General features: G+C 41.3%; 1 protein-coding gene across 2 annotated transcripts in view; it reads right to left on the bottom strand.

Annotated features, from left to right (window-relative positions):
* Positions 1-25210, bottom strand: part of RAPGEF4 (Rap guanine nucleotide exchange factor 4) — a 331431-nt gene that overhangs the window by 240722 nt on the left and 65499 nt on the right. For both annotated transcript variants that reach the window (XM_030803682.1, XM_030803683.1), the window contains exon 4: positions 4821-4967. In XM_030803682.1, coding sequence (XP_030659542.1) covers positions 4821-4967 — 147 coding nt within the window. The remainder of the gene's footprint in view (positions 1-4820; positions 4968-25210) is intronic.

Genomic DNA, 25210 nt, shown 5'->3' with positions numbered 1-25210 from the left:
AACATAGAGCAAGCCAACACCCTCAGATCTGACCAAAATTGGCAATTGAAATAGGGAAAAGGAGAAAGAAACCAGGTCATTTTCATTAGGAAAGATGTAGGGTACAAAAGAAAAAAAAGTGCCAAGCTGCTACCTCAGTTATATCTTAGGGAATATTCATTTTATTTGATATATTTATAGAGACTATTGAGGAAATGCTTCTAATCACATTTATGATGATGATTTTTAAAAAATACTCTTAGAGTTGCCTGTATGACTTACAGCAGAATAGACAATATAAAGCAAGAGGTATTGGGGATGGAATTAAATAGGATTCTAAAACCTTACGTGTGGTTCTCTGAGGGCATACCTGAGGAAGCCTAGAAAACTTGCCATTGACCTGGAAAAGAAAAGGAATTCCCTAGCTTTGTGCTACCATTACAGTCCCAAGTGTAAGATATAGAGTATTTGCTCAGCCTATTGAAGGACTACTTTTTGACTGTGCTACCTGTCAGTGATCAGGGACCATAATTTTCCCTTAGAAGCAACTCAGAATCCTGATGGGAGTGTTCTAGCCTGCAGCCCCTGTAAGTGACAGTAAGAGTACCTACAAGGAGACAAAGCCCAACATAAGAGCGCCTGCCATGAAATGAGCCCACCAGGACATTACTCAAAAGTAAACACTCAAATGAGATGAACATGCAAATTTAGACCCAGGGTCTCTGATTCAGGGTCTCTAATTTTTACTATTTGGAACTTGTCACTGAACATTGAACTCTGAGCACCTTAGCTCCCTGATGGTGGAGGCCTTATCCAGTTGACCTTGCTGCTGCTTTCTTTTTATATTTGCATGATATATATTTTAGTGTATTTTCTCTTTTTTAAAATTTCAATAGGTTTTTGGGGAATAGGTGGCATTTGGTTACATGAATAAGTTTTTTAGTGGTGACTTCTGAGATTTTCGTGCATCCATCACCTGAGCAGTGTACTCTGTACCCAGTGGTAGTCTTTTATCCTTCACCCCTCTCTCCCCTTTCCCCCAAGTCCCCAAAGTCCATTGTGTCATTCTTACGCCGTTGCATCCTCATAGCTTAGCTCCCACGTATGAGTGAGAACATACGATGTTTGGTTTTCTATTCCTGAGTTACTTCACTTAGGATAATGGTCTCCAATTCCACCCAGATTGCTGTGAATGCCATGATTTTGTTCCTTTTTATGGCTGAGTAGTATTCCATGGTGTGTGTGTATATATAGATAAAATCCATATAATATATGTATTATATATATAAAATTCATATAATATATATTATATATAACTGTAATATATATATTATATATATAATTGTGATATATATATATCACAATTTCTTTATCCACTCATTGAATGATGGGCATTTGAGTTGGTTCCATATTTTTGCAATCATGAATTGTGCTGCTATAAACATGCATGTGCAAGAATCTTTTTTGTATAATGACTTATTTTCATCTGGGTAGATACTCAGAGTTGGGATTGCTGGATCAAATGGTAGTTCTATTTTTGTTCATTGAGGAATCTCCACACTGTTTTCCACAGTGGTTGTACTAGTTTACATTCCCACCATCTGATGCCTTCTTTCTGCACTCTTACCATTCAGTGATGATTCAGGAGTTGGCCTGAATCCTGAATACGTAATTCTTCCCTGTATAGTTCTTCCCTTTTGATATTTGAGTGATCTAGCTGACTTAGACTTCAGCTGACAGTATGAGCTTGGGTTTAAATTTTGCTAACAGATGCCAGCACAGGATGGATTTTACCAGAACAAGGATGGATTAATTTTACTAACCCTATTATCTGACATATCAAGGAACAGGCGCTCTGGTTATCAAATATTCTGCAAGCAGATTAGTGCTATATATGCCATGTATAGATCATCAACATTCAAATCATGCACCTAAAGTTATTTAATGATATATTATGCTCTGAGATTCTATGATTTTTATTTTCTGTCTCCTCTGAGTGGAATAGAAGCCCCTAGCCTGAGAGCAGAAGCATATATATTTGTATATATGTATAAACATACAAACATCTGACTACACCCACATATATACATATACATATACCTAACACATGGGAGATACTCTGTATATTATGAATAAATGAATAGACAATAAACAGAATTCAATCTTTTTTATTCAGAAGGTACTTTAGAATTGTATAATTTTTTAGGATTATCACATACTGCATGTGCACAAGTGTGCCCATTAATGAAGTCCTGATTAACAGATTGCTAGATAATAGGGTTTATTGCATTTTCAGTTTAGACAATTAAAACATTGATTGAGCATCTAATTCACACTCTACACTGAGTTGCATGAACAGGCAAATAAAATGAAACATCTGACTATCTCTTACTCATTATGAGACTTCAGTCCCCACCCTGTAAAAGAGGTCAGACTAAAAACTATCCACTCTTGTCAACTCCAAATGGCTCTCTGAATGTCGTCCCCAGTACACTTAAGCCACTGGCAAGGGAGATCACAAATCATGCTCTGAGGTTACAGGGGAAGAGTTGGACCCACTGAACTGCAAAACATGTGGCAAGGTTTTAGATAGCAAGGACAGCCCTCCATATCAATGTCCCTATTAAATATTTTTCCTCTAAGGGAAAGATCTGTGGAAAACAGTCCTAAAAGGTACTCTGATACAACCTAACCAAGGGATCAAACTTAGCATCAACAGAGCAACCAGACATTATAATTCCCCTGATGCATCACTTTTCACATTGTCTTGCCAAAAATGCTTGACTTGATCTAATCAAACCTTCAGCCTAATTTCCATTTATAGGAAACCCTGGGACAGAAGTGCAAAAAAAGATACCATGAAAAAAACAATCAGACAAATCTTGAATTTGGGAGAAACTGACCTGGCCTTTTTAACAAGTCAATGCCATGATGGGGCAGGGGGAAAGTAAGAAAGAAAAGGGGGAGAGAGAGGGAGAGAGGGAGAGAGGAGAGAGAGAGAGAAAGAGAGAGAGACTTAGATATAACAATCAAATGTAAGACATGGCTCTTTATTGGAGCCTGGTTTGAAACAAAGCTATAAAAGATATTTATGAGACAATTAAGGATATTTGAAATATAGACTGTGTATTAGATAATATTAGGATATTATTAGTTTTATAGGTGAGATAATGGCATTAGGGTATGTAATAGGATATTCCAAGTTTTTTGAGATATATGCTGAATATTTAGGGTGATATGTTATACGTCTATCATTTACGATAAATTAGTTTACCAAAAAAAAACAAAGCTGAAGCAAATATGGCTCTACATTAACAATTGCTGAATTCAGTGGGGGTGAATGGGTGTTCATTGTACTATACTTTTTGATTTTTCTGTCTGTTTGAAATTTTTTTAAATAATAAGTTTGTTTTAATGTTCACAGGTAGCAACCTCTTAGAAACTTCCTTCTCAGCACTAAGGGCTCCTAATTAAAATAAATTTTTAAAATATTTCCGCAAACCATCCTCTCTCAGCAATTTGAGTAAGCCATGACAGACAAAAGTGGTTATAATGACACACATCACAGTTAGAAATCATTTTTGTTCTGAAAACCAGTTTTCCAAACTCCCCTTTTGAAAAAGACTTTTCAGTTTACCTTTTAAAATGAAAGATCCAAAAAGTGGCTTATTTGCCTCAAGCTTGGTCCCTTTTAATTGACAGAAAATCTCTTCACATACACCTCATGCAAACCTACTTTCGATTTTCCTTCCTAAAACTAGCTTTTGTCTCTGAACTTTACAGAACCGTTGGAGCTCTTTAATATTTTCTAAGAGAAATATTTCAAACAAGTAACCTCACAATTTATTCACTACTGCCAAGAATAAAAGTAACAGGTTTCACCACCAAGGCCTTCCAAGGCTTTGCATGACTTTTAAGGCAAAGCATCACTCATTCACCTGCAGGTTGGCTCCCTTAATGCATCTGCCATTTGTTTGGCTCTGGAGGAAACTATTTGATTACACAAAATTCTTTTTAGATCAAGTTTAAAATCTTAGCCACACTGGGACCAGTGGTGAAGCCTGCAGCTTGATGGGTTAACACTTGGACATACTGAGCTAAGGACAAAGCCAAGGAGCAGGTTAAAATCAGAAGCTTAAAGAACTGAAAAGAACGAGCGTAAAAGATGCAAGGCTTAGCTGGGCCTTTATAAGTGCTCTATTTGCCATGACTGCATATAAGATGATTTATTCCTCATACTTCTTGTAAATGAGTGCAATACTTTAAGGGGCTCTGGTAAGCATTGGTAAATGCAAAAGCCACTAGGACCAGTTGCATCCATACACTGCTGTGCCACCTATGCATTTTGAAGTTGGCAAGTAACCAGACATCTTTATGTACCTCCATTTCTCATCTTATTATAGGGCACATCATTTTTAAAAGCATTTAAATGAAGCAGATGTTAACCCCATTCATTCCACTTTCCCAGGGAACATGTCAATGATGATTTTTAAAATGCAAAAGAAAATGTCAAAGTATTTTGTTCCCTGGTTAAGAATACATCTGTGGAAAAGAAGGGAGAAAATACATAAAACACTCTATGGTCATTCAAGAAATAATTATAAGGTATGTCAAACTACAGAAAATTGAGCAAGCACTAAATTAAACAACAAAAAAAAGGATGTCTTGTGTCAAAATGGCTTTTTCACTCACTCATTTCAAAAACAAGTTTTGAAAATTAAATTCCATCTACCAGCTCAGAACAGAACACATTAAGGCTTGACTGTAATGCCATTATCCATGTGGCAGCTCCCTTTCTTTTCTGAAACTGCATTAATTGACAAAGAAGCCTTAGGGCTCACCTCCCATAGTGCCTTGAAGTCCTTCTGCTCGATGCGGAGCAGTTCACTGCTCTCCCTGGTAACGATGGTTGCATGGCGGGGTGTGTTGTCCAGAATGGACTCTCCAAAGGCAGTCCCAATTCCCAGGGTACAGATGGTCACAGCATCCTGAGGATCCCAAAAAACTAGTCATTAGAAAATTAAACCTCTAATGGATAGGTGTTTTCTTTTCTTTAACTGAAGCATAATTTGTACAAAGCAAAACACCCAATTTAATTGCATAGTTCAACAAGTCTTGACAAATATATATACCAGGGTAATTACCATCCAGATCAAGACAGAACATTTCTATCAACCCCAAAAGTCCCCTCATGCCCCTTTCCAGGCAAGACCCTCAGATCACTTGTTCTGATTTCTGTCATGAAAGAATTTTGCCTGTTTTAGAACTTCATGTAAAAGAAGTCAGACGATATTCTTCTGTTTGTGCCTGGCTTCTTTTTTGCTCAACATAATGTCCGTAAGATTCATCCATGTTGTTGCATGGATCCATAGATTCTTCCTTTTATTCATGAGTAGTTTCCCATGATGTGGGTGTGCTTCAATTTGCTTATCATCCTCCTACCGGTGGACATTTGGGTTGTTTCTACTTTGAGGATATTATGAATAAAGCTGCCAGGAGGAATCTTACCTTTTTATACAACTACTATCTGTTTTCAGAAAAGAGGAGAAATCTATCGAAGCTGAGCTAAGTTTTTTTTTTTTTAAGTTAGAGAGTGCAGTTACAATATTTAAATAAGAAACTGGCACTGTCTGTTTTGACAAGATGAGGAAACTGAGGGTCAGAGTGGTGGATCTACACAGCCCCAGTTCACACAGTTGATAAGCAGTGTGGTCAGATCCTAACCAAATCTGACGATAAGATTACAAGATTTTTGTATCATGCTGCCTCCTGCAGCCACAGCAGACTAAAAACAGCATCCGATGAAGTACGGTGTGACTAGCTTATAAAATGTCATGAATCAATGATTAAAAAGTTTCTTAAGGTGTACCAAAAAAAGTAATTTCCTCTCTGCATGCAACACTGGTGATAATGTTTGGATTTAATCCTAACTAGTTTCGAATAATGCAAATAGCCACTCAAAATCACCTGGACATTAATTTTGTAAGGCATTATAAACTAAGGGAGACACACAAGGGTAATCCTCTGAGTTAGCCCAGTTTTCCTTTCATGCATCTAATATACGATAATAGGCAAATGTTATTAAGATCAAGTTAGTGACTCTGTGATCACATTACTAAGACAAATACCCATAAGAATCCAGTTCCTTCAACCATAGCAAATTGCTTCTGCACAGATATTACCATACAAAATTATGTTAGGGAAAATAAAATCAATAATATCTCAGAAAAGAATAAAAGATCAGGGAAGAAGTTAAGAAAAGCCTGCTAATAAATTTTCCAGAAAGGCAACTGCAAACAAATTCACTCAGAAAAATATCCCCAGAACTGAAATATCAGTAGTCAATGAGTTAGGTCTCTCTGAGCAATTTTTAAATGCTAGTAAAAACACAAGATAGATTATGATAAATCACAGACTTTCACAATTCTCTGGAATAGCAGGTTCCCTGAAGTTCCCACTAGCCTATTTCATTTTTCTATCACCTGAACCCTTCGGAAAGAATTCTTTTGCCTAATTTGTACTTTGCAGCATGTCTTAAAAACCTGAAATGGACCCTAAGTAATACCGCTAACATCATCCACATATTTTACATATATATGGTTATTTGCGAAGTATAATGCAAAAGAACTAGGATGCTCTCAGTTATTCCTGAGCTAGCTGTACAGTTTATGGATTAATCAGTCTTCTTTATCACCTCCCATCCTTGACACGAGTAGTTTGTCACCAAACAGTACACAAGGAAATACAGAGGCTGGGAGACACACGTGAGCCTGTCTTTCGCCAATAATCAACTCTTGTAATAAAGACACAAGATTGGATTTGTTCTTGGATTTTCCCAGGAGATTTCAATCTGACACATGCCTTATCACATACAACAACATTTCATCACGGTAGTGCTGCCAACTGTACTCCTTGGTGTATTTCTGTGTCAGGACCGCCTCTGTAAGGGGAAAACCATGCCAGTGAGTACCCAGCTGCAGTCATCAGCTCAAGCACTCTGGGCTTGTTTCAGGAATCAACTCTTCTACCAGAATTAAGTATGGGATCAGTCCTTTCCAGATCTTCTCTTTCACACTGGGTCCACTCAAATTTAAGGACAAGGAGTCACAAATTACAAGATATGATCTTAAAAGTAGGACTGGAAAACCTCACCTGAAAGGAGTATGGTTTGCAAGTTCAACCTTTCAGCAGATTCGGAGTATTTTTTAGGACAAATTTACTTAGAAATCTGAATGAATTTGGGAGGTATGGTTGAGCATTGGGATAACTGGGCACAGAGAAACAGAAGGTGCCAAGAAGAACATTTTCACCCCAAAGACTATTCACTATCTTTACAGTCTATGGGTGCTAGCCCTTATTTACATTTAAATCACAGGCAGGGCCTTGCAGTGTGCTGCGAGAGTAATTTTCAAATAAAGAAATTGACATCCAAATGTTCTCTCACTTAGCAGAACCAATATATGTTGCTCAGCATGTATGATGAAAGGCAGAATAAGAGTGGACAGGATGAATGTGAGTGGATGTAGAAGAAGCACTCTTAGATATCCGCACTAACATCTAACCAGATCTCCATGGGTCAGGATTCCAAGTCTGAAACCCTGTAGATGGGCTTAATGCCTGCCTTCGCCTGCTGCTGAAAGTGTCTGTTTCTGGATGTAACATAACCATTTCTTTTACGCTTATACATACTGCTCATGTCTCAATACTTATTTAATACGGACTATTCAAAAGAGCACTTTTATTAATTTTCTGCTCATTTGCAGATTAATATTCAGTGAGGCCATCTGAAAGAAGATGTTTATAGCAACACAGAGACTGATGAAAGCAATCAGCACCTATGCAGGAAACATGAAATGGTAACAGTGAAGGAATGTCCTATTTTGTGGTAAGATTGCACTTTGTTTTGAGAACTTTCAAAAGGGAAGTAAAGATTTAAAAACCTGACTTCAATATGTGATGGTGGTTTAGCAGATGCTGCTGGAGCCTTGCCAGATTCCGCACTCACCCCTGATGTCATCTGTAGCTTTCTGGATGGCTCTGTGCAGTGTGCCACCTCGAGCATCTGCACCCTCGCTCTGCCTGAGGGCAGAGTGCTAGGCAGTTAATGCCTTAAAGGGGCAACCATTGCCATGAGAGTGGTAGGACATACGAGTGGGAAGATAAACACCCCAGCTTCCTTGCCCTTCACAGTTTCCTAGCAGGCCCCCTGAAGGAGTGAGCCCAGTTGCCTACAGTGGAAATGCTCTTATTAGAACACTTTGGCTTTCCTTCCTTCTTGTCTCATTTTCCCACTCTGTTATCATATTTCCCAAGATCATCTCTAAAAAACCACTTGTAGCCAAATCCTCTTCTCCAGGTCTGCTTCTGGGGAAACCCAAAACAAGGGGGTGGGGGAGCCAAGATGGCCGTGGGTCCTAAATTGTATTGAGACCTCTGGGGAGGTACTGGACCAAACCAGCATTCCCAAAGAGACTTCTGTAATAAGGACAGAGGCCAGAGTGTCATTTACCACTTGCACCAGACACACTGTAAGGGCAGTATGTTTTGGGTGACATATGGGAAGACTTCATTCTGTTAGGAAAACATACTGGGTTACCTGAGATCAATTCTACTAGCTAACAAGGGCTGATGGGAACACACACACAAAATTGCCTCTGGCATATCACCGACATGCCCTCTGGCTTTTTCCTCCAATCTGATCCAGCTATCTCATCTCTCAGTCCACTGGATCACTCCTTTTCCTCCTTCTAAAACACAGACCTCCTTACTTAATTATCCACCCATCCTTAGTCCCATTGTGCAGCAGCACGCATGTTGATCTGCATGTGTGTGAGCAAGGACTGGGCCACACACTGGCCAAGTGTCTCAATGACGATGCCTCATTTATTCCTCACAACAGGTGAATCAGACAACGTATTTAAACTGCTTTGCATAGTGCCTGACTCAAAACAAATGCTTAATAAATTGCGGACACTCTTACTAACATGATCCAGCAATATCAGTAGTACTATTGCTATTTTATAGGTTGAGCAAATCAGGCTCAAGGATATTCAGTCACTTGCCCAAGACGATGGCTAGTAAGTAGAAGAGTTGAGATCAGAAACTAGTCAGTCTAATGATCTACCCACATACTTCTTAGATTGTCCTAGGAAGTATAAGTACCTCTTAGCCAAGGTTCAGTTGGAAAATCAGTTAAGGTACCAATTTAATTTATATTGATTCTTATTTCAGTCAGCCAATCTGTGTATTTATTGAATACCAAATAAGTCCAAATCATTAGGAAAATATAAAACATTTGGCACTGCTCCTCCTCTAATCTTCCAATTCCAATACTGAGGTCCACTTGATCCTCCTTAGAGGATCAAATCCATCCCAGGCAATCCTCGTATTCATTAGGGGAAATTTAAACAATCGCAAACAGGTAATTAAGAATTGAATTGAATCACTCATTCCTGTTATACCAGCATTTGGTGGAGGGCAGGTGAGGGGCTTGCTTGAAGCCAGAAATTTAAGACCAGCCTGGGCAACATAGTGAGACCGCCATCTCTAAAAAATAAATAAAAAATTAGCCAGGCATATTGGTGTTTGCCTATGGTCCCAGCTACTCAGGAAGGTGAGGCAGGAGGATCCCTTAATTCCAGGAGCTCAAAGTTACAGTAGGCTATGATCCCACCATTGCACTCCAGCCTGGGAGTCACAGCAAGACTCTGTCTCTAAAAAAATAAAATAAAATCGGCATTTCTGCTTTTCCCACTCTGATCCTGTGCCCCAGTTCTAATAACTGAGTACTGACCCTGGTTGGAGAAACTGAGTTTCTGTCTTTCAGAGTCTCTGCCTTGATAACCTGCCGGGTACCCTAATTCTTCTCAAAGTGACAGTATCCTGTCCTGACAGCCCTTCCTGGGTCCCAGTTCCTCTCTGGCAGTCCTTCCGTGGCCAGACTTCTTAGGCAGCCTGCCCACTGCCCATCTCCACCACTGGGCCTGCTTTTGACTCCCTCCCATCAGCAGGCCAAGCTTCATCATGCTACCCCTGGTTAGACCAGCCTTAGGCCCCTCCCCACAATAACCTGGGGGCTGTGTCACGCCACCTTCCTGCTTCCTCTGCCCCTCCTGCCCAGTGCTGCCTAAATATGCCCTCAAGATACTTCCCACCTCCATCATGGATGCCCCCCAGATTCCAGGTTCTCCTCCTTTACCCAGCCAGGCACCAGCTGAAGTTAAGTCATGAGCACTGTCTTGGCACAGTGTTTTCAGCGGGATATGCAGGGTCCAGTTAACTTCATTCACAAAAGCTGGCATTAGGTAAGTTAATAAAGGTGTTGATGAAGCCGCCCATGCTTGAAGGCAGGGCATCAGGCAAAGGACTCCCACGTGGAGGCTACCCACGGTCAGAACGCTCAATGCTCAGCAGGGAAAATCCCCTGGAAGCAGCAGAGTGGAAAAGCCACGGGCCTTGGTAGACTTAATTCAAAACTTATCTCTGCCAATGACCAACCTGTGGGCTTTGGGCAAAATGCTCCCCACAGCCTCAGTATCCTTATTTGTAAAATGGGCACAATCTTTCTTGTAGTATCATTAACAGTATTAAATCAAAATAAAGTAATACACAGAGTCCATTATAGTGCTGTATAGTTTCTGGCACATAATAGGTGCTCCATAAATAATGGAAATTATTATTTCTAACTTAGTCACATACATGTACGGGTTATCCATATTTCTAAAAAGCAAAGCAGTTTTTTTCTATCATTTAAATAACAGAGAATGTCTACATTCATTTTGTTAATCTTCAACTAATGATGGCTTTCAACACTTAAATTCCAAGTTTCTCTGTCCCCTAGTCTGGATGTCAAGTGGACTGAATGATCTGCAAAACACTTCAGCTCTCTGGGGGAGCTCGTATTCAAAGGAGCCCTTCTGACAAACCACGCTGTAAATCAAAGAATCCTTTTGTACTGCAACTAATCACCTCTTAATTTATCTGCTTTGTACGTCTGAGTTATGGTACACTGGGTTTTCTTAAAGCAGGTATTCTCATATGAGGCATTTTATTTGTTTCATTGTAAATATAGTAAACAGTATGGAAATGGGAATGATGTTAAGAAAGCCAATGGTTATGTGCCACTGTAACTAAGACTGGTATTCAAGCTAAGGCACTTGTGCCTTGCAAATAAATAATGTCTATAAGCATCAGCTGAAATCCAACTTACACAAGTTAAAGGTATTCTGATGGAATTTAAAATAGCTAACGATCAATTAAACAGACATAAGAATTCTCTGTGGTAAGTACATCAAGATTTTCTAAAAATTGTACTGTAATTTCAAGGGCTATCAGTTCATCTTATTATGCACATTTCACTCACTTCCATATTCATGGCTCAAGAAGAGTTCATTGTCTCATGGCAAATTTATTGTTTTGGACATATATTGAGTTAACACCAAGGGAAAAATAATTGGTCCTTTAAATGTGTGGAGACAGAAGCATATTTTTTTCTTTCTTAGAGACGAGGTCTTCCTATGTTGCCCAGGCTGGACTGCAGTGGCTATTCACAGGTGTGAATATAAATTCTAACAAGGCAAATATTTTTATAAGTTTTATTTTAGGCCTATAGGCAATACTTGCCATTAAGTTTCACAGCACCTGGGATTATTTCATGAACTTGAATTTAGTGCTGGAATTTACAGAGTGCTCCAAGTCATCTTAAGCAATAAAATTAAATGGAACCCAATCTCTTAATTTGTCAATATGTTAGATTGTATGTGCTGCAGAAGCATTTCCTGCCAAACCAAGAGGGCAAAATACTTCTCAGGCAAATGTGTTTTCTAACAGCAAAGACAAGGTCTGTTACTTTTAGAACACATCCCTGGAATCAGCATGTTCAACAAAGCTTAACACGATCAGGCAAGCCGGCCGCAGGAAGATTTGATGAGAATGGACTAGCATTAGCATTCTGGTAACTGAATCAGGGAGGCCAGCCTCATTTCAGTGGAGAGCCAGTCTGTCCAGCATTGTGACGCAGTTTTGCATCCAACCACCCAAACAAAGAATTACATGGCAACAAAACTAAATGCAGGATGCAGGATGCTCAATAAACTCCCAATCAGCTCCTAAACAAATAGCCTGACCTGAGCATAGACAAGTAGGAAGAGATTACAAACAACTGCTGTGGACTTGGCACCTTTCACGTTTTATGGGCTCAATAAATGTGCTCAGAAAAAAATGTTTCCAATGATGGCAGTGTTCTCTGTTTGAAAATAACGGAGTGAAATGAGTGAATAGAAGAATCAGAGAGGCAAAGAGAGAAAGACAGACAAAGGTAGAGAGATCCGCATTACAGCGAAACACACATGTTCTTCAAATTTTGTAAACAAAAATGCAATGCTTAAAAACATATTTGTTACTGTAGAAGGAAAAAAGAGAAGGCAAATAAAAGGGTATTATTTTACTTTAGGGAGAAAACTAGTATGAGATTTTTTTCTGAAATTGAGCTAAAATGTGCCAGATAATTTCACAGTGATAGATGAGGGGATGAAATTAAGTGATGACCAAGGTCAAGTGCAGCCTGGATTCTCTGATCCATGAAATGGCTGAACAATATTGTTAAACTTCTCCTGTTTCAAATCCCAAGTACATTTCCTGCGTTTTCTATTCTGGCACTGCCCTCTTGTGATAAAACAACAGCATTGCAGTCATTGCAACCAACTTTTCTTGAAATGGTAATTTCAAAAAGCACAGACCCTCTGGCTCTATCCCAGGCCTTGTACTAAGTGCTTTATATACATCGGCTCATTTAAGATAAGAGCTATTATCCCCAATTTACAGGTAATCTAACTGTGCATACCCACAGCCAATTAAGTGGCAATAGAATTTCCAAGGAGTTCTGAATTTAACCACGTGGGTTGCATTAGGTAAATACTAATGCTTTAAATAGGCATCTGTGATAGAGATGTAAAGGTTTTAAAGAATTAATAAACCATCCATTTTCTATCTTGCAATATAAACTTTATTCTGTCAGCAGCCATCAGAAATTCTTCTTTCCTATGACTGGAAAAGCCTTTTTACTTTTTGAGAGGTAAAGATTAATTTAAAATCTTATATATATCTAGGATTTTGATACTTACTATGCCAAAAAAGCTCCTCACTTATAAAATCTGCAGAGAAAAACAGGATCTCGGCCGGGCGTGGTGGCTCACGCTTGTAATCCCAGCACTTTGGGAGGCCGAGGCGGGCAGATCATGAGGTCAGGAGATCGAGACCACGGTGAAACCCCGTCTCTACTAAAAATACAAAAAATTAGCCGGGCATGGTGGCGGGCGCCTGTAGTCCCAGCTACTCGGAGAGGCTGAGGCAGGAGAATGGCGTGAACCCGGGAGGCGGAGCTTGCAGTGAGCCGAGATTGCGCCACTGCACTCCAGTCTGGGCGACAGAGCGAGACTCCGTCTCAAAAAAAAAAAAAAAAAAAACAGGACCTCTCTCTCCCTTTCTGTCTGTCTCTGAAGTAAACACACACACACACACACACACACACACACACACACACACACACAGCTGGATAATATCTGATACAGTGAGATTTATAACCCTATTTATTGTTTTTAAGCTTGTTGTTTATTGCTTATAACTTGTCCCAATGTTCATCTCTAACCCTAAATCGATTAAAATATTACTGAGGAAAAATACACCCATAGTATTATTCATTCTAGTGGGAAGGCAAAATATCTGACTTTTAGCCCTATGTAAATTTTAACTTACACAGGCACCAAGACAGGAGAGGATCTTGTGCAGACGAGTACAGCAGTAGGGATCTGGAGGTGGATGTGTCCTGGTTAGGCTCAGGTAAGAGACTGAAGGTGGGGACAGATATTATTGGCGAAATGGAAGGATTAATCCTTGATAGAAGCCAAGTGGATGTCCCTAGTGGAAATCTACATGAACATGTCAGCCAGGTTGGGACACCTTAGGAGGATGGAGTGGTCTGTGGGCAGGTCCTCTTCTTGGTGCTCTTTTTCTTGGGTTAAGATGAAGAATGGCCGGGGGGTGGAGCCAAGATGGCCGAATAGGAACAGCTCCGGTCTACAGCTCCCAGCCTGAGCGACACAGAAGACGGGTGATTTCTGCATTTCTGTTCCAGCTTTGAAGAGAGTAGTGGTTCTCCCAGCACGCAGCTGGAGATCTGAGAACGGACAGACTGCCTCCTAAAGTGGGTCCCTCACCCCTGAGCAGCCTAACTGGGAGGCACCCCCCCAGTAGGGACAGACTGACACCTCACTCGGCCGGGTACTCCTCTGAGACAAAACTTTCAGAGGAACTATCAGACAGCTGAATTTGTGGTCTCACGAAAATCCGCTGTTCTGCAGCCACTGCTGCTGACACCCAGCCAAACAGGGTCTGGAGTGGACCTCTAGTAAACTCCAGCAGACCTGCAGCTGAGGGTCCTGTCTGGTAGAAGGAAAACTAACAAACAGAAAGGACATCCACACCAAAAACCCATCTGTACATCACCATCATCAAAGACCAAAAGTAGATAAAACCACAAAGATGGGGAAAAAACAGAGCAGAAAAACTGGAAACTCTAAAAAGCAGAGCACCTCTCCTCCTCCAAAGGAATGCAGTTCCTCACCAGCAACGGAACAAAGCTGGATGGAGGATGACTTTGACGAGTTGAGAGAAGAAGGCTTCAGACGATCAAACTACTCTGAGCTACGGGAGGAAATTCAAAACAATAGCAAAGAAGTTAAAAACTTTGAAAAAAAATTAGAAGAATGGATAACTAGAATAATCAATGGAGAGAAGGGCTTAAAGGAGCTGATGGAGCTGAAAGCCAAGTTTTGAGAACTACGCGAAGATTGCAGAAGCCTCAGTAGCAGATGCGATCAACTGGAAGAAAGGGTATCAGTGATGGAAGATGAAATGAATGAAATGAAGCGAGAAGGGAAGTCTAGAGAAAAAAGAATAAAAAGAAATGAACAAAGCCTCCAAGAAATTTGGGACTATGTGAAAACACCAAACCTACGTCTGATTGGTGTACCTGAAAATGACGGGGAGAATGGAACCAAGTTGGAAAACACTCTGCAAGATATTATCCAGGAGAACTTCCCCAATCTAGCAAGGCAGGCCAACATTCAGATTCAGGAAATACAGAGAATGCCACAAAGATACTCCTCGAGAAGAGCAACTCCAAGACACATAATTGTCAGATTCACCAAAGTTTAAATGAAGGAAAAAATGTTAAGGGCAGCCAGAGAGAAAGGTCGGGTTACCCACAAAGGGAAGCCCATCAGACTAACAGCTGATCTCTCGGCAGAAACTCTACAAGCCAGAAGAGAGTGGGGGACGATATTCAACATTCTTAAAGAAAAGAATTTTCAACCCAGAATTTCATATCCAGCCAAACTAAGCTTCATAAGTGAAGGAGAAATAAAATACTTTACAGACAAGCAAACGCTGAGTGATTTTGTCACCACCAGGCCTGCCCTAAAAGAGCTCCTGAAGGAAGCACTAAACATGGAAAGGAACAATTGGTACCAGCCACTGCAAAAACATGCCAAATTGTAAAGACCATCGAGGCTAGGAAGAAACTGCATCAACTAACGAGCAAAATAACCAACTAACATCATAATGACAGGATCAGATTCACACATAACAATATTAACGTTAAATGTAAATGGACTAAATGCTCCAATTAAAAGACACAGACTGGCAAACTGGATAAGGAGTCAGGACCCATCAGTGTGCTGTATTCAGGAAACTCATCTCACGTGCAGAGACACACATAGACTCAAAATAAAGGGATGGAGGAAGATCTATCAAGCAAATGGAAAACAAAAAAAGGCAGGGGTTGCAATCCTAGTCTCTGATAAAATAGACTTTAAACCAACAAAGATCAAAAGAGACAAAGAAGGCCATTACATAATGGTAAAGGGATCAATTCAACAAGAAGAGCTAACTATCCTAAATATATATGCACCCAACACAGGAGCACCCAGATTCATAAAGCAAGTCCTCAGTGACATACAAAGGGACTTAAACTCCCACACAATAATAATGGGAGATTTTAACACCCCACTGTCAACATTAGACAGATCAACGAGACAGAAAGTTAACAAGGATATCCAGGAATTGAACTCAGCTCTGCACAAAGTGGACCTAATAGACATCTACAGAACTCTCCACCCCAAATCAACAGAATATACATTTTTTTCAGCACCACACCACGCCTATTCCAAAATTGACCACATAGTTGGAAGTAAAGCTCTCCTCAGCAAATGTAAAAGAACAGAAATTATAGCAAACTGTCTCTCAGACCACAGTGCAATCAAACTAGAACTCAGGATTAAGAAACTCACTCAAAACTGCTCAACTACGTGGAAAGTGAACAACCTGCTCCTGAATGACTATTGGGTACATAATGAAATGAAGGCAGAAATAAAGATGTTCTTTGAAACCAATGAGAACAAAGACACAACATACCAGAATCTCTGGGACACGTTCAAAGCAGTGTGTAGAGGGAAATTTAGAGCACTAAATGCCCACAAGAGAAAGCAGGAAAGATCCAAAATTGACACCCTAACATCACAATTAAAAGAACTAGAAAAGCAAGAGCAAACACATTCAAAAGCTAGCAGAAGGCTAGAAATAACTAAAATCAGAGCAGAACTGAAGGAAATAGAGACACAAAAAACCCTTCAAAAAATTAATGAATCCAGGAGCTGGTTTTTTGAAAAGATCAACAAAATTGATAGACTGCTAGCAAGACTAATAAAGAAGAAAAGAGAGAAGAATCAAATAGATGCAATAAAAAATGAAAAAGGGGATATCACCACCAATCCCACAGAAATACAATCTACCATCAGAGAATACTACAAACACCTCTATGCAAATAAACTAGACAATCTAGAAGAGATGGATAAATTCCTCGACAAATACACCCTCCCAAGACTAAACCAGGAAGAAGTTGAATCTCTGAATAGACCAATAACAGGTTCTGAAATTGTGGCAATAATCAATAGCTTACCAACCAAAAAGAGTCCAGGACCTGATGGATTCACAGCCGAATTCTACCAGAGGTACAAGGAGGAACTGGTACCATTCCTTCTGAAACTATTCCAATCGATAGAAAAAGAGGGAATCCTCCCTAACACATTTTATGAAGCCAGCATCGTCCTGATACCAAAGCCTGGCAGAGACATAACCAAAAAAGAGAATTTCAGACCAATATCCTCGATGAACATTGATGCAAAAATCCTCAATAAAATACTGGCAAACCGAATCCAGCAGCACATCAAAAAGCTTATCCACCATAATCAAGTGGGCTTCATCCCTGGGATGCAAGGCTGGTTCAACATACGCAAATCAATAAATGTAATCCAGCATATAAACAGAACCAAAGACAAAAACCACATGATTATCTCAATAGATGCAGAAAAGGCCTTTGACAAAATTCAACAACCCTTCATGCTAAAAACTCTCAATCAATTAGGTATTGATGGGACGTATCTCAAAATAATAAGAGCTATCTATGACAAACCCACAGCCAATATCATACTGAATGGGCAAAAACTGGAAGCATTCCCTCTGAAAACTGGCACAAGACAGGGATGCCCTCCCTCACCGCTCCTATTCAACATAGTGCTGGAAGTTCTGGCCAGAGCAATCAGGCAGGAGAAGGAAATAAAGGGTATTCAATTAGGAAAAGAGGAATTCAAATTGTCCCTGTTTGCAGATGACATGACTGTATATCTAGAAAACCCCATTGTCTCAGCCCAAAATCTCCTTAAGCTGATTAGCAACTTCAGCAAAGTCTCAGGATACAAAATCAATGTACAAAAATCACAAGCATTCTTGTACACCAATAACAGACAAACAGAGAGCCAAATCATGAGTGAACTCCCATTCACAATTGCTTCAAAGAGAATAAAATACCTAGGAATCCAACTTACAAGGGATGTGAAGGACCTCTTCAAGGAGAACTACAAACCACTGCTCAATGAAATAAAAGAGGATACAAACAAATGGAAGAACATTCCATGCTCATGGGTTGGAAGAATCAATATCGTGAAAATGGCCATACTGCCCAAGGTAATTTATAGATTCAATGCCATCCCCATCAAGCTACCAATGACTTTCTTCACAGAATTGGAAAAAACTACTTTAAAGTTCATATGGATCCAAAAAAAGAGCCTGCATCGCCAAGTCAATCCTAAGCCAAAAGAACAAAGCTGGAGGCATCATGCTACCTGACTTCAAACTATACTACAAGGCTACAGTAACCAAAACAGCATGTTACTGGTACCACAACAGAGATATAGATCAATGGAACAGAACAGAGCCCTCAGAAATGATGCCGCATATCTACAACTATCTGATCTTTGACAAACCTGACAAAAACAAGAAATGGGGAAAGGATTCCCTATTTAATAAATGCTGCTGGGAAAACTGGCTAGCCATATGTAGAAAGCTGAAACTGCATCCCTTCCTTACACCTTATACAAAAATTAATTCAAGATGGATTAAAGACTTACATGTTAGACCTAAAACCATTAAAATCCTACAAGAAAACCTAGGCAATACCATTCAGGACATAGGCGTGGGCAAGGACTTCATGTCTAAAACACCAAAAGCAATGGCAACAAAAGCCAAAATTGACAAATGGGATCTAATTAAACTAAAGAGCTTCTGCACAGCAAAAGAAACTACCATCAGAGTGAACAGGCAACCTACAGAATGGGAGAAAATTTTTGCAACCTACTCATCTGACAAAGGGCTAATATCCAGAATCTACAATGAACTCAGACAAATTTACAAGAAAAAAACAAACAACCCCATCAAAAAGTGGGCAAAGGACATGAACAGACACTTCTCAAAAGAAGACATTTTTGCAGCCAAAAAATACATGAAGAAATGCGCATCATCACTGGCCATCAGAGAAATGCAAATCAAAACCACAGTGAGATACCATCTCACACCAGTTAGAATGGCCATCATTAAAAAATCAGGAAACAACAGGTGCTGGAGAGGATGTGGAGAAATAGGAACACTTTTACACTGTTGGTGGGACTGTAAACTAGTTCAACCATTGTGGAAGTCAGTGTGGCGATTCCTCAGGGATCTAGAACTAGAAATACCATTTGACCCAGCCATCCCATTACTGGGTATATACCCAAAGGACTATAAATCATGCTGCTATAAAGACACATGCACACGTATGTTTATTGTGGCACTATTCACAATAGCAAAGAGTTGGAACCAACCCAAATGTCCAACAACGATAGACTGGATTAAGAAAATGTGGCACATATACGCCATGGAATACTATGCAGCCATAAAAAATGATGAGTTCATGTCCTTTGTAGGGACATGGATGAAATTGGAAAACATCATTCTCAGTAAACTATCGCAAGGACAAAAAACCAAACACCGCATGTCCTCACTCATAGGTGGGAATTGAACAATGAGAACTCTTGGACATAGGAAGGGGAACATCACACTCCGGGGACTGTTGTGGGGTTGGGGGAGGGGGGAGGGACAGCATTAGGAGATATACCTAATGCTAAATGACGAGTTAATGGGTGCAGGAAATCAACATGGCACATGGATACATATGTAACAAACCTGTACATTGTGCACATGTACCCTAAAACCTAAAGTATAATAATAAAAATAAAAATTAAAATTAAAAAAAAAAAAAAGATGAAGAATGGCCAAGGCAGGAAGGGTGTCTGAGAAGCTGGGAGAGATGCCTCTGACAATTACACATAGTGGTAAGAGTGTTGTAGTAGGTTTCATTTTATAGAGTAGTGGAATAAATATAATTTATAGAAAGATAATTACAAGGATTTGTCAGCCTTTAAAAGTTCCTGAAAGTAATAGGGGCAGAATAATCTATGCATTTTCTACAATTCTTAGAACAAACACGTTTTTAAGGCAGTAACAAAAGAAATGAAAGCAACGCAGCCCCAGCTCCTAAGGGAGGGTCTCCGAGAGGCAGAGTCCATCGTCCCTCCCGTCCAGGGACCATTGTCTCCCCTCCAGTCTCTTGAAAGCTTGAATTAGGGAAACTTGACCGAGAGGAAAACAAAGAGGAGAAGCAACGTGTGGCGCTGGGGCCTGCCTGGAAAGGGCCTGACTGTGAGAGGGGAAAGCAGTGGGTTCCCCTGCTCAGCATGAATCCATGCCACTATCTGATGCTTCCTGGGCCCAGAGAAGAGCCACAGGGTAAGGCCCAGTTAGCCTGCAACTCATGCCTCCTGCAATGGCCAACTTCTGGCCATTCTGGTGGGTGGGCTGACCAGGGGTGACACTGGAAGGTGAGCCATTTCAATCCTGCAGCCCGATAGATTTTTTCTCCATCCTCCCTTCCTAAGAGAAGGCCTGAAGTGTACATCAGCACTCATCAAAATGTCTGTAGTTAATACTTCTCCGAAATGTAGAATCATGACTTTTTCTAATATATAATTTTAGGCTTCAGCAATCCAGGGGCAAAAAAAGGATCCCCATCACCCCTCTCCACCCCACTACAGACACTGGAGGAGCTTGTGAGCAGGTGCCCTTGGGAGCAGATGCCTTGCAGGCTTTGCAGATTCCCCAGGGAATGACTGCACGCACTGCCTAAAGCACAGGAGAGCAGGGGCAGAATGCTGAATGGGCTCAGGAGCCCAGGTACTCCCCGTTCCCAGGCTCACCACTGCATCATCCTGAACAGCCACTCGGGCATCAGGCACCGAGCAAGAAACAGCAATGTTTCAAACAGGTCTAACAAAGTTCTGATGCTCTTAATAACATTACAAATTCAGGAGATAATAGACCTCAACAATCAAAAATCAGAAAATGTAAACCAATCACAAGAAAAGCTGTGTTTTAACCTACAAAAAAATAAGGAATGACAAGGGAGAAAAAGTAATATTAACTTGAAACAGGAAGGCAATATGAATTTGAGTCAAATAGAATAGTTACACCCCATGTATTCTTGAAATTTATATACAGATATATCTTTCTACCACCATATGCAAGAAAGAGGTTGATTTTTTTTTCAGAAAAAATTCCATCATATCATTCATACTGATACAGTTTGGCTGTGTCCCCACCCAAATCTCATCTTGAATTGTAACTCCCATAATTCCCACATGTCATGGGAGGAACTGGTGGAAGGAAATTGAATTATGGGGGCAAGTCTTTTCTGCACTGTTCTCATGATAGTCTCAGATGGAGATGAGGAACTTGTTGGGAACTGGAGCAAAGGTGGCTCTTGTTATGTTTTAGCAAAGACACTGGTGGCATTTTGCCCCTACCCTAGGGATTTGTGGAACTTTGAACTTGAGAGAGATGATTTAGGGTATCTGGCGGAAGAAATTTCTACACAGCAAAGCATTCAAGAGGTGACTTGGGTGCTGTTAAAGGCATTCAGTTTTATAAGGGAGGCAGAGCATAAAAGTTTGGAAAATTTGCAGCCTGACAATGAGATAGAAAATAAAATCCCATTTTCTGAGAAGAAATTCAAGCCAGCTACAGAAATTTGCATAAGTAACAGGGAGCCAAATGTTACTCCCCAAGACAATAGGGAAAATGTCTCTAGGGCATGTCAGAGATCTTCATGGCGGCCCCTCCCATCACAGGCCCAGAGGCCTAGGAGGAAGAAATGGTTTCAGGGACCAAGCCCAGGGTACTGGTGCTATGTGTGGCCTAGGAACTTGGTGCCCTGCATACTAGCCAATCCAGCTATGACTAAAAGGGGCCAGGGTACAGCTCAGGCCATGGCTTCAGAGGGTGCAAGCCCCAAGCCTTGGCAGCTTCCATGTGGTGTTGAGCCTGCAGGTGTACAGAAGTCAAGAATTGAGGTTTGGGAACCTCTGCCTAGATTTCAGAGGGTGTATGGAAATGCATGGATGACCAGGCAGAAGTTTGCTGCAGGGGCGAGGCTTTCATGGAGAACGTCTGCTAGGGCAGTGCAGAAGGGAAATGTGGGGTCAGAGCCCCCACACAGAGTCCCTACTGGGGAACCACCTAGTGGAGCTGTGAAGAGCTGGTATCCTCCAGATGCCAGAATGGTAGATCCACCAACAGATTGCACCGTGCACCTGGAAAAGCTATATATGCTCAATGCCAGCCCATGAAAGCAACCAGAAGGGAGGCTATACTCTGCAAAGCCATAGGGACCAAGCTGCCCAAGACGATGGGAACACACCTCCCACCTCTTGCACCAGTGTGACCTGAATATGAGACATAGAGTCAAAGGAGATCATTTTGGAGCTTTAAGATTTGACTGCCCTGCTGGATTTCAGACTTGCATGGGGCCTGTAGCCTTTGTTTTGGCCAATTTCTCCCATTTAGAATGGGTGTATTTAACCAATGCCTGTACCCCCATTGTAACTAGGAAGTAACTAAGTTGCTTTTAATTTTACACACTCATAGGCGGAAGGGACTTGCCTTGTCTCAGATAAGACATCGGACTGTGGACTTTTGAGTTAATGCTGAAATGAATTGAGACTGGGAGACTGTTGGGAAGGCATGATCGGTTTTGAAATGTGAGGACATGAGATTTGATAGTGGCCAGGGATGGAATGATATGGTTTGGCTGTGTCCTCACCTAAATCTCATCTTGAATTATAACTCCCACAGTTCCCATGTGTTTCAGGAAGAACCTGGTGGAAGGTAATTTAATTATGGGGGTGGGTCTTTCCTGCGCTGTTCTCTGATAGTAAATGAATCTCACAAGATCTGACAGTTTTAAAGATGGGAGTTTCCCTGCACAAGCTCTCTTTGCTTGCTGCCATCCATGTAAGATGTGACTTGCTCATCCTTGCCTTCCGCCATGATTGTGAGGTCTCTCTAGCCATGTGGAACTATAAGTCCAATAAAATTATTTCTTTTGTAAATTGCCCAGTCTCGGGTATGTCTTTCTCAGCAGCATGAAAATGGACTAATATACATACCTAATAAATGTATAGCATAAAATGCTATCGCAGAATCTGGGAAAGGTGGTCTCCCTCATGTATTCCCATTTCCATTAGTAGCATCACTGTCCACCTCTTCACCCAAGTCAGGAGCCTCCCTTTCTCTCTACACCTCCACATCCCATCACCATCAGTTCTAACCATTTTGCCTCCATCTTGTACACAGTGTACTTCACTTTCCCTCCCTATCACCTACACTTATCTACCCCACCCTCTAATCCGGATGCCCTTTGGAGGGAGGGCCACACCCCTTTCACTGTGCATCACCAGATCAAAGAGAGGGTGGGAGAAGGATTGCCTCCAACAGCACCTGGGCAGTGGGCTTAGAGGGGAGGGCTGTGGGGCTCAGAGCTGCATCAGACATCCAGGTGGGAGTTGGAGAAGCTGCAAGGGAAAAGCTCCTCCCTGCATTCCTTATTCCTTAATGGCTGGCTCAGCCCCCCACCTCTCTTCCTTCCCCTTCCAGTCCTTCTGGGTGGCACCTATACAACCACGATGGGCAAGCATTGAGCCCCAGAATCACAAAGAACTGGCCCAGATACCCAGCAGCTTTGTGACCTTGGGCAAGCTGTTGAATATCTAGCCTCTAAAATGAGACAAACCACAGCACTAAGGGGAGGGCAGTGTGGTGAGTGCTGGTGCAATAACGCTTGTGACACACTGGGCACATAGCCTCCTGTCATAGGTGCCCATTGCCAGCAGCCACTCCCGCTCTTCTTCCACCATCCTGGCTCACACCCCACTGAGGGGCTGAAACCTAGTGCTAAGTTTGGGAATTTGTCACTACATTCCTCTGGCTCTCAGATGAGAAAGCAGACATGCAGGGCAGCAAGGGGCAGGCTGGCAAGAAACTCTACCCTGTCCTCCCTGAAAGACTTGACTCTGTGCCATCACCTCTTTTCTCTTTCCTCAGTTTTCTCTTAGACTCTCGTAACTTTTCTTCCTTCACTTTTATCATCCTCCTCACATCTCTGTTCATGAGTGCGCCCAGCAGAAGAACATGCAATTTGGAGGATGTCAGACCTGAATTCAAATCTCAGTTTGCCCACGTACACGTGTGTGGCCCTGGGAAAGCTGCACCTATGTCACTGAGCCTTGTTTTCAAACCTTTGGTAAAACAGGACACAAATGCCTAAAGATTAATTCAGTTAATGTCCATGGAACCCCTCGCACGAGCCACACAAGGAAGGCACTTAGCAATGATCGTTTCTGGTCTCTAGGGGTAGGAATTCCAGGTCTCTCCTTGCTCCTCACCTATGTCCTTCACCCAACCCCATTTCCCTCCTCATTGGGGTCTATTATGGTTAATTGTATGTGTCAACTTGGCTAGACTATAATGGCCAGTAGTTTGGTTAAATACTAATCTAGATGTTGCTGTAAAGACATTTTTTAGATGTGATTAGCCTTTACAGTCAGTAGACCTTAAAGTAGATTACCCTTCATGATGCGCATGTACCTCATCTACTCACTTGAAGGCCTAAGAGCAAAGAGGTTTCCCTTGAGGTTTCCCAAAGCAGAAGGAATTCTGCTTCTGCCAATAACTCTTACCGGAATCTCCAGCCTGCCAGCTCTAGACTTCAGACCTGCCAGCCCCCACAATCATGTGAGTCAGTTCCTAAAAACAAACCTGTCTCTCTCTCTCCATGTCTATCTCTTACTGCTTCTATTTCTCTGAAGAACCCTGACTTATATGGGGCACTACTCTGTCATGTTAAACAATCCCCCTGATTTACCACATTGCTAGTGGGCAGAGACCCAGAGCCCATCACAAGGCCAGCATGGGTAGATATGGCAGTTTTGTTTCTCCCTTGCAAGCATCTTGGCATGGAAGGGGGCTCTGCCTTCTTGGTCATTCTCCTTAGCTTCTTTCTGCCATGTGGCTGGACCATGTCCTACCTTCAGAACTGGCTGGAAGGCTGGGCCCTGTTTATCTCAGGCTGTACTCTAGATGGCTAGAGGGTGTAGGAGTCAATGAGCTTTCTCTTCCTTTTATTTTAGTGATACAAATCCATCCAGAAAAGTCTGGTTGAACACTGTGGGATGAAATACATAAAGGAAGTAGTAAGCCGGCTTTGGTATTAAATTAACTCATTCCTAACAACTAAAAGAAGACCGAGCCCAGCTTAGGAAAGTTCTCTGCATTGGTTTTGAGGTCAAAATTACAGGTAAATCTAAAATTAAAAGTTTAGTTAAAATTGTTAAATCTGTAGCTAATAACCCTGCTAGGATGCCATGGTGAGAGATAACTGGTCAAGGGCAATATTCCTGAAACCCCTGGCCAG

This window comes from Nomascus leucogenys, chromosome 22a (assembly GCF_006542625.1).
Source record: "Nomascus leucogenys isolate Asia chromosome 22a, Asia_NLE_v1, whole genome shotgun sequence".
Classification (NCBI taxonomy): Eukaryota; Metazoa; Chordata; class Mammalia; order Primates; family Hylobatidae; genus Nomascus; species Nomascus leucogenys.
This window is presented reverse-complemented; position numbering and strand designations above follow the sequence as displayed.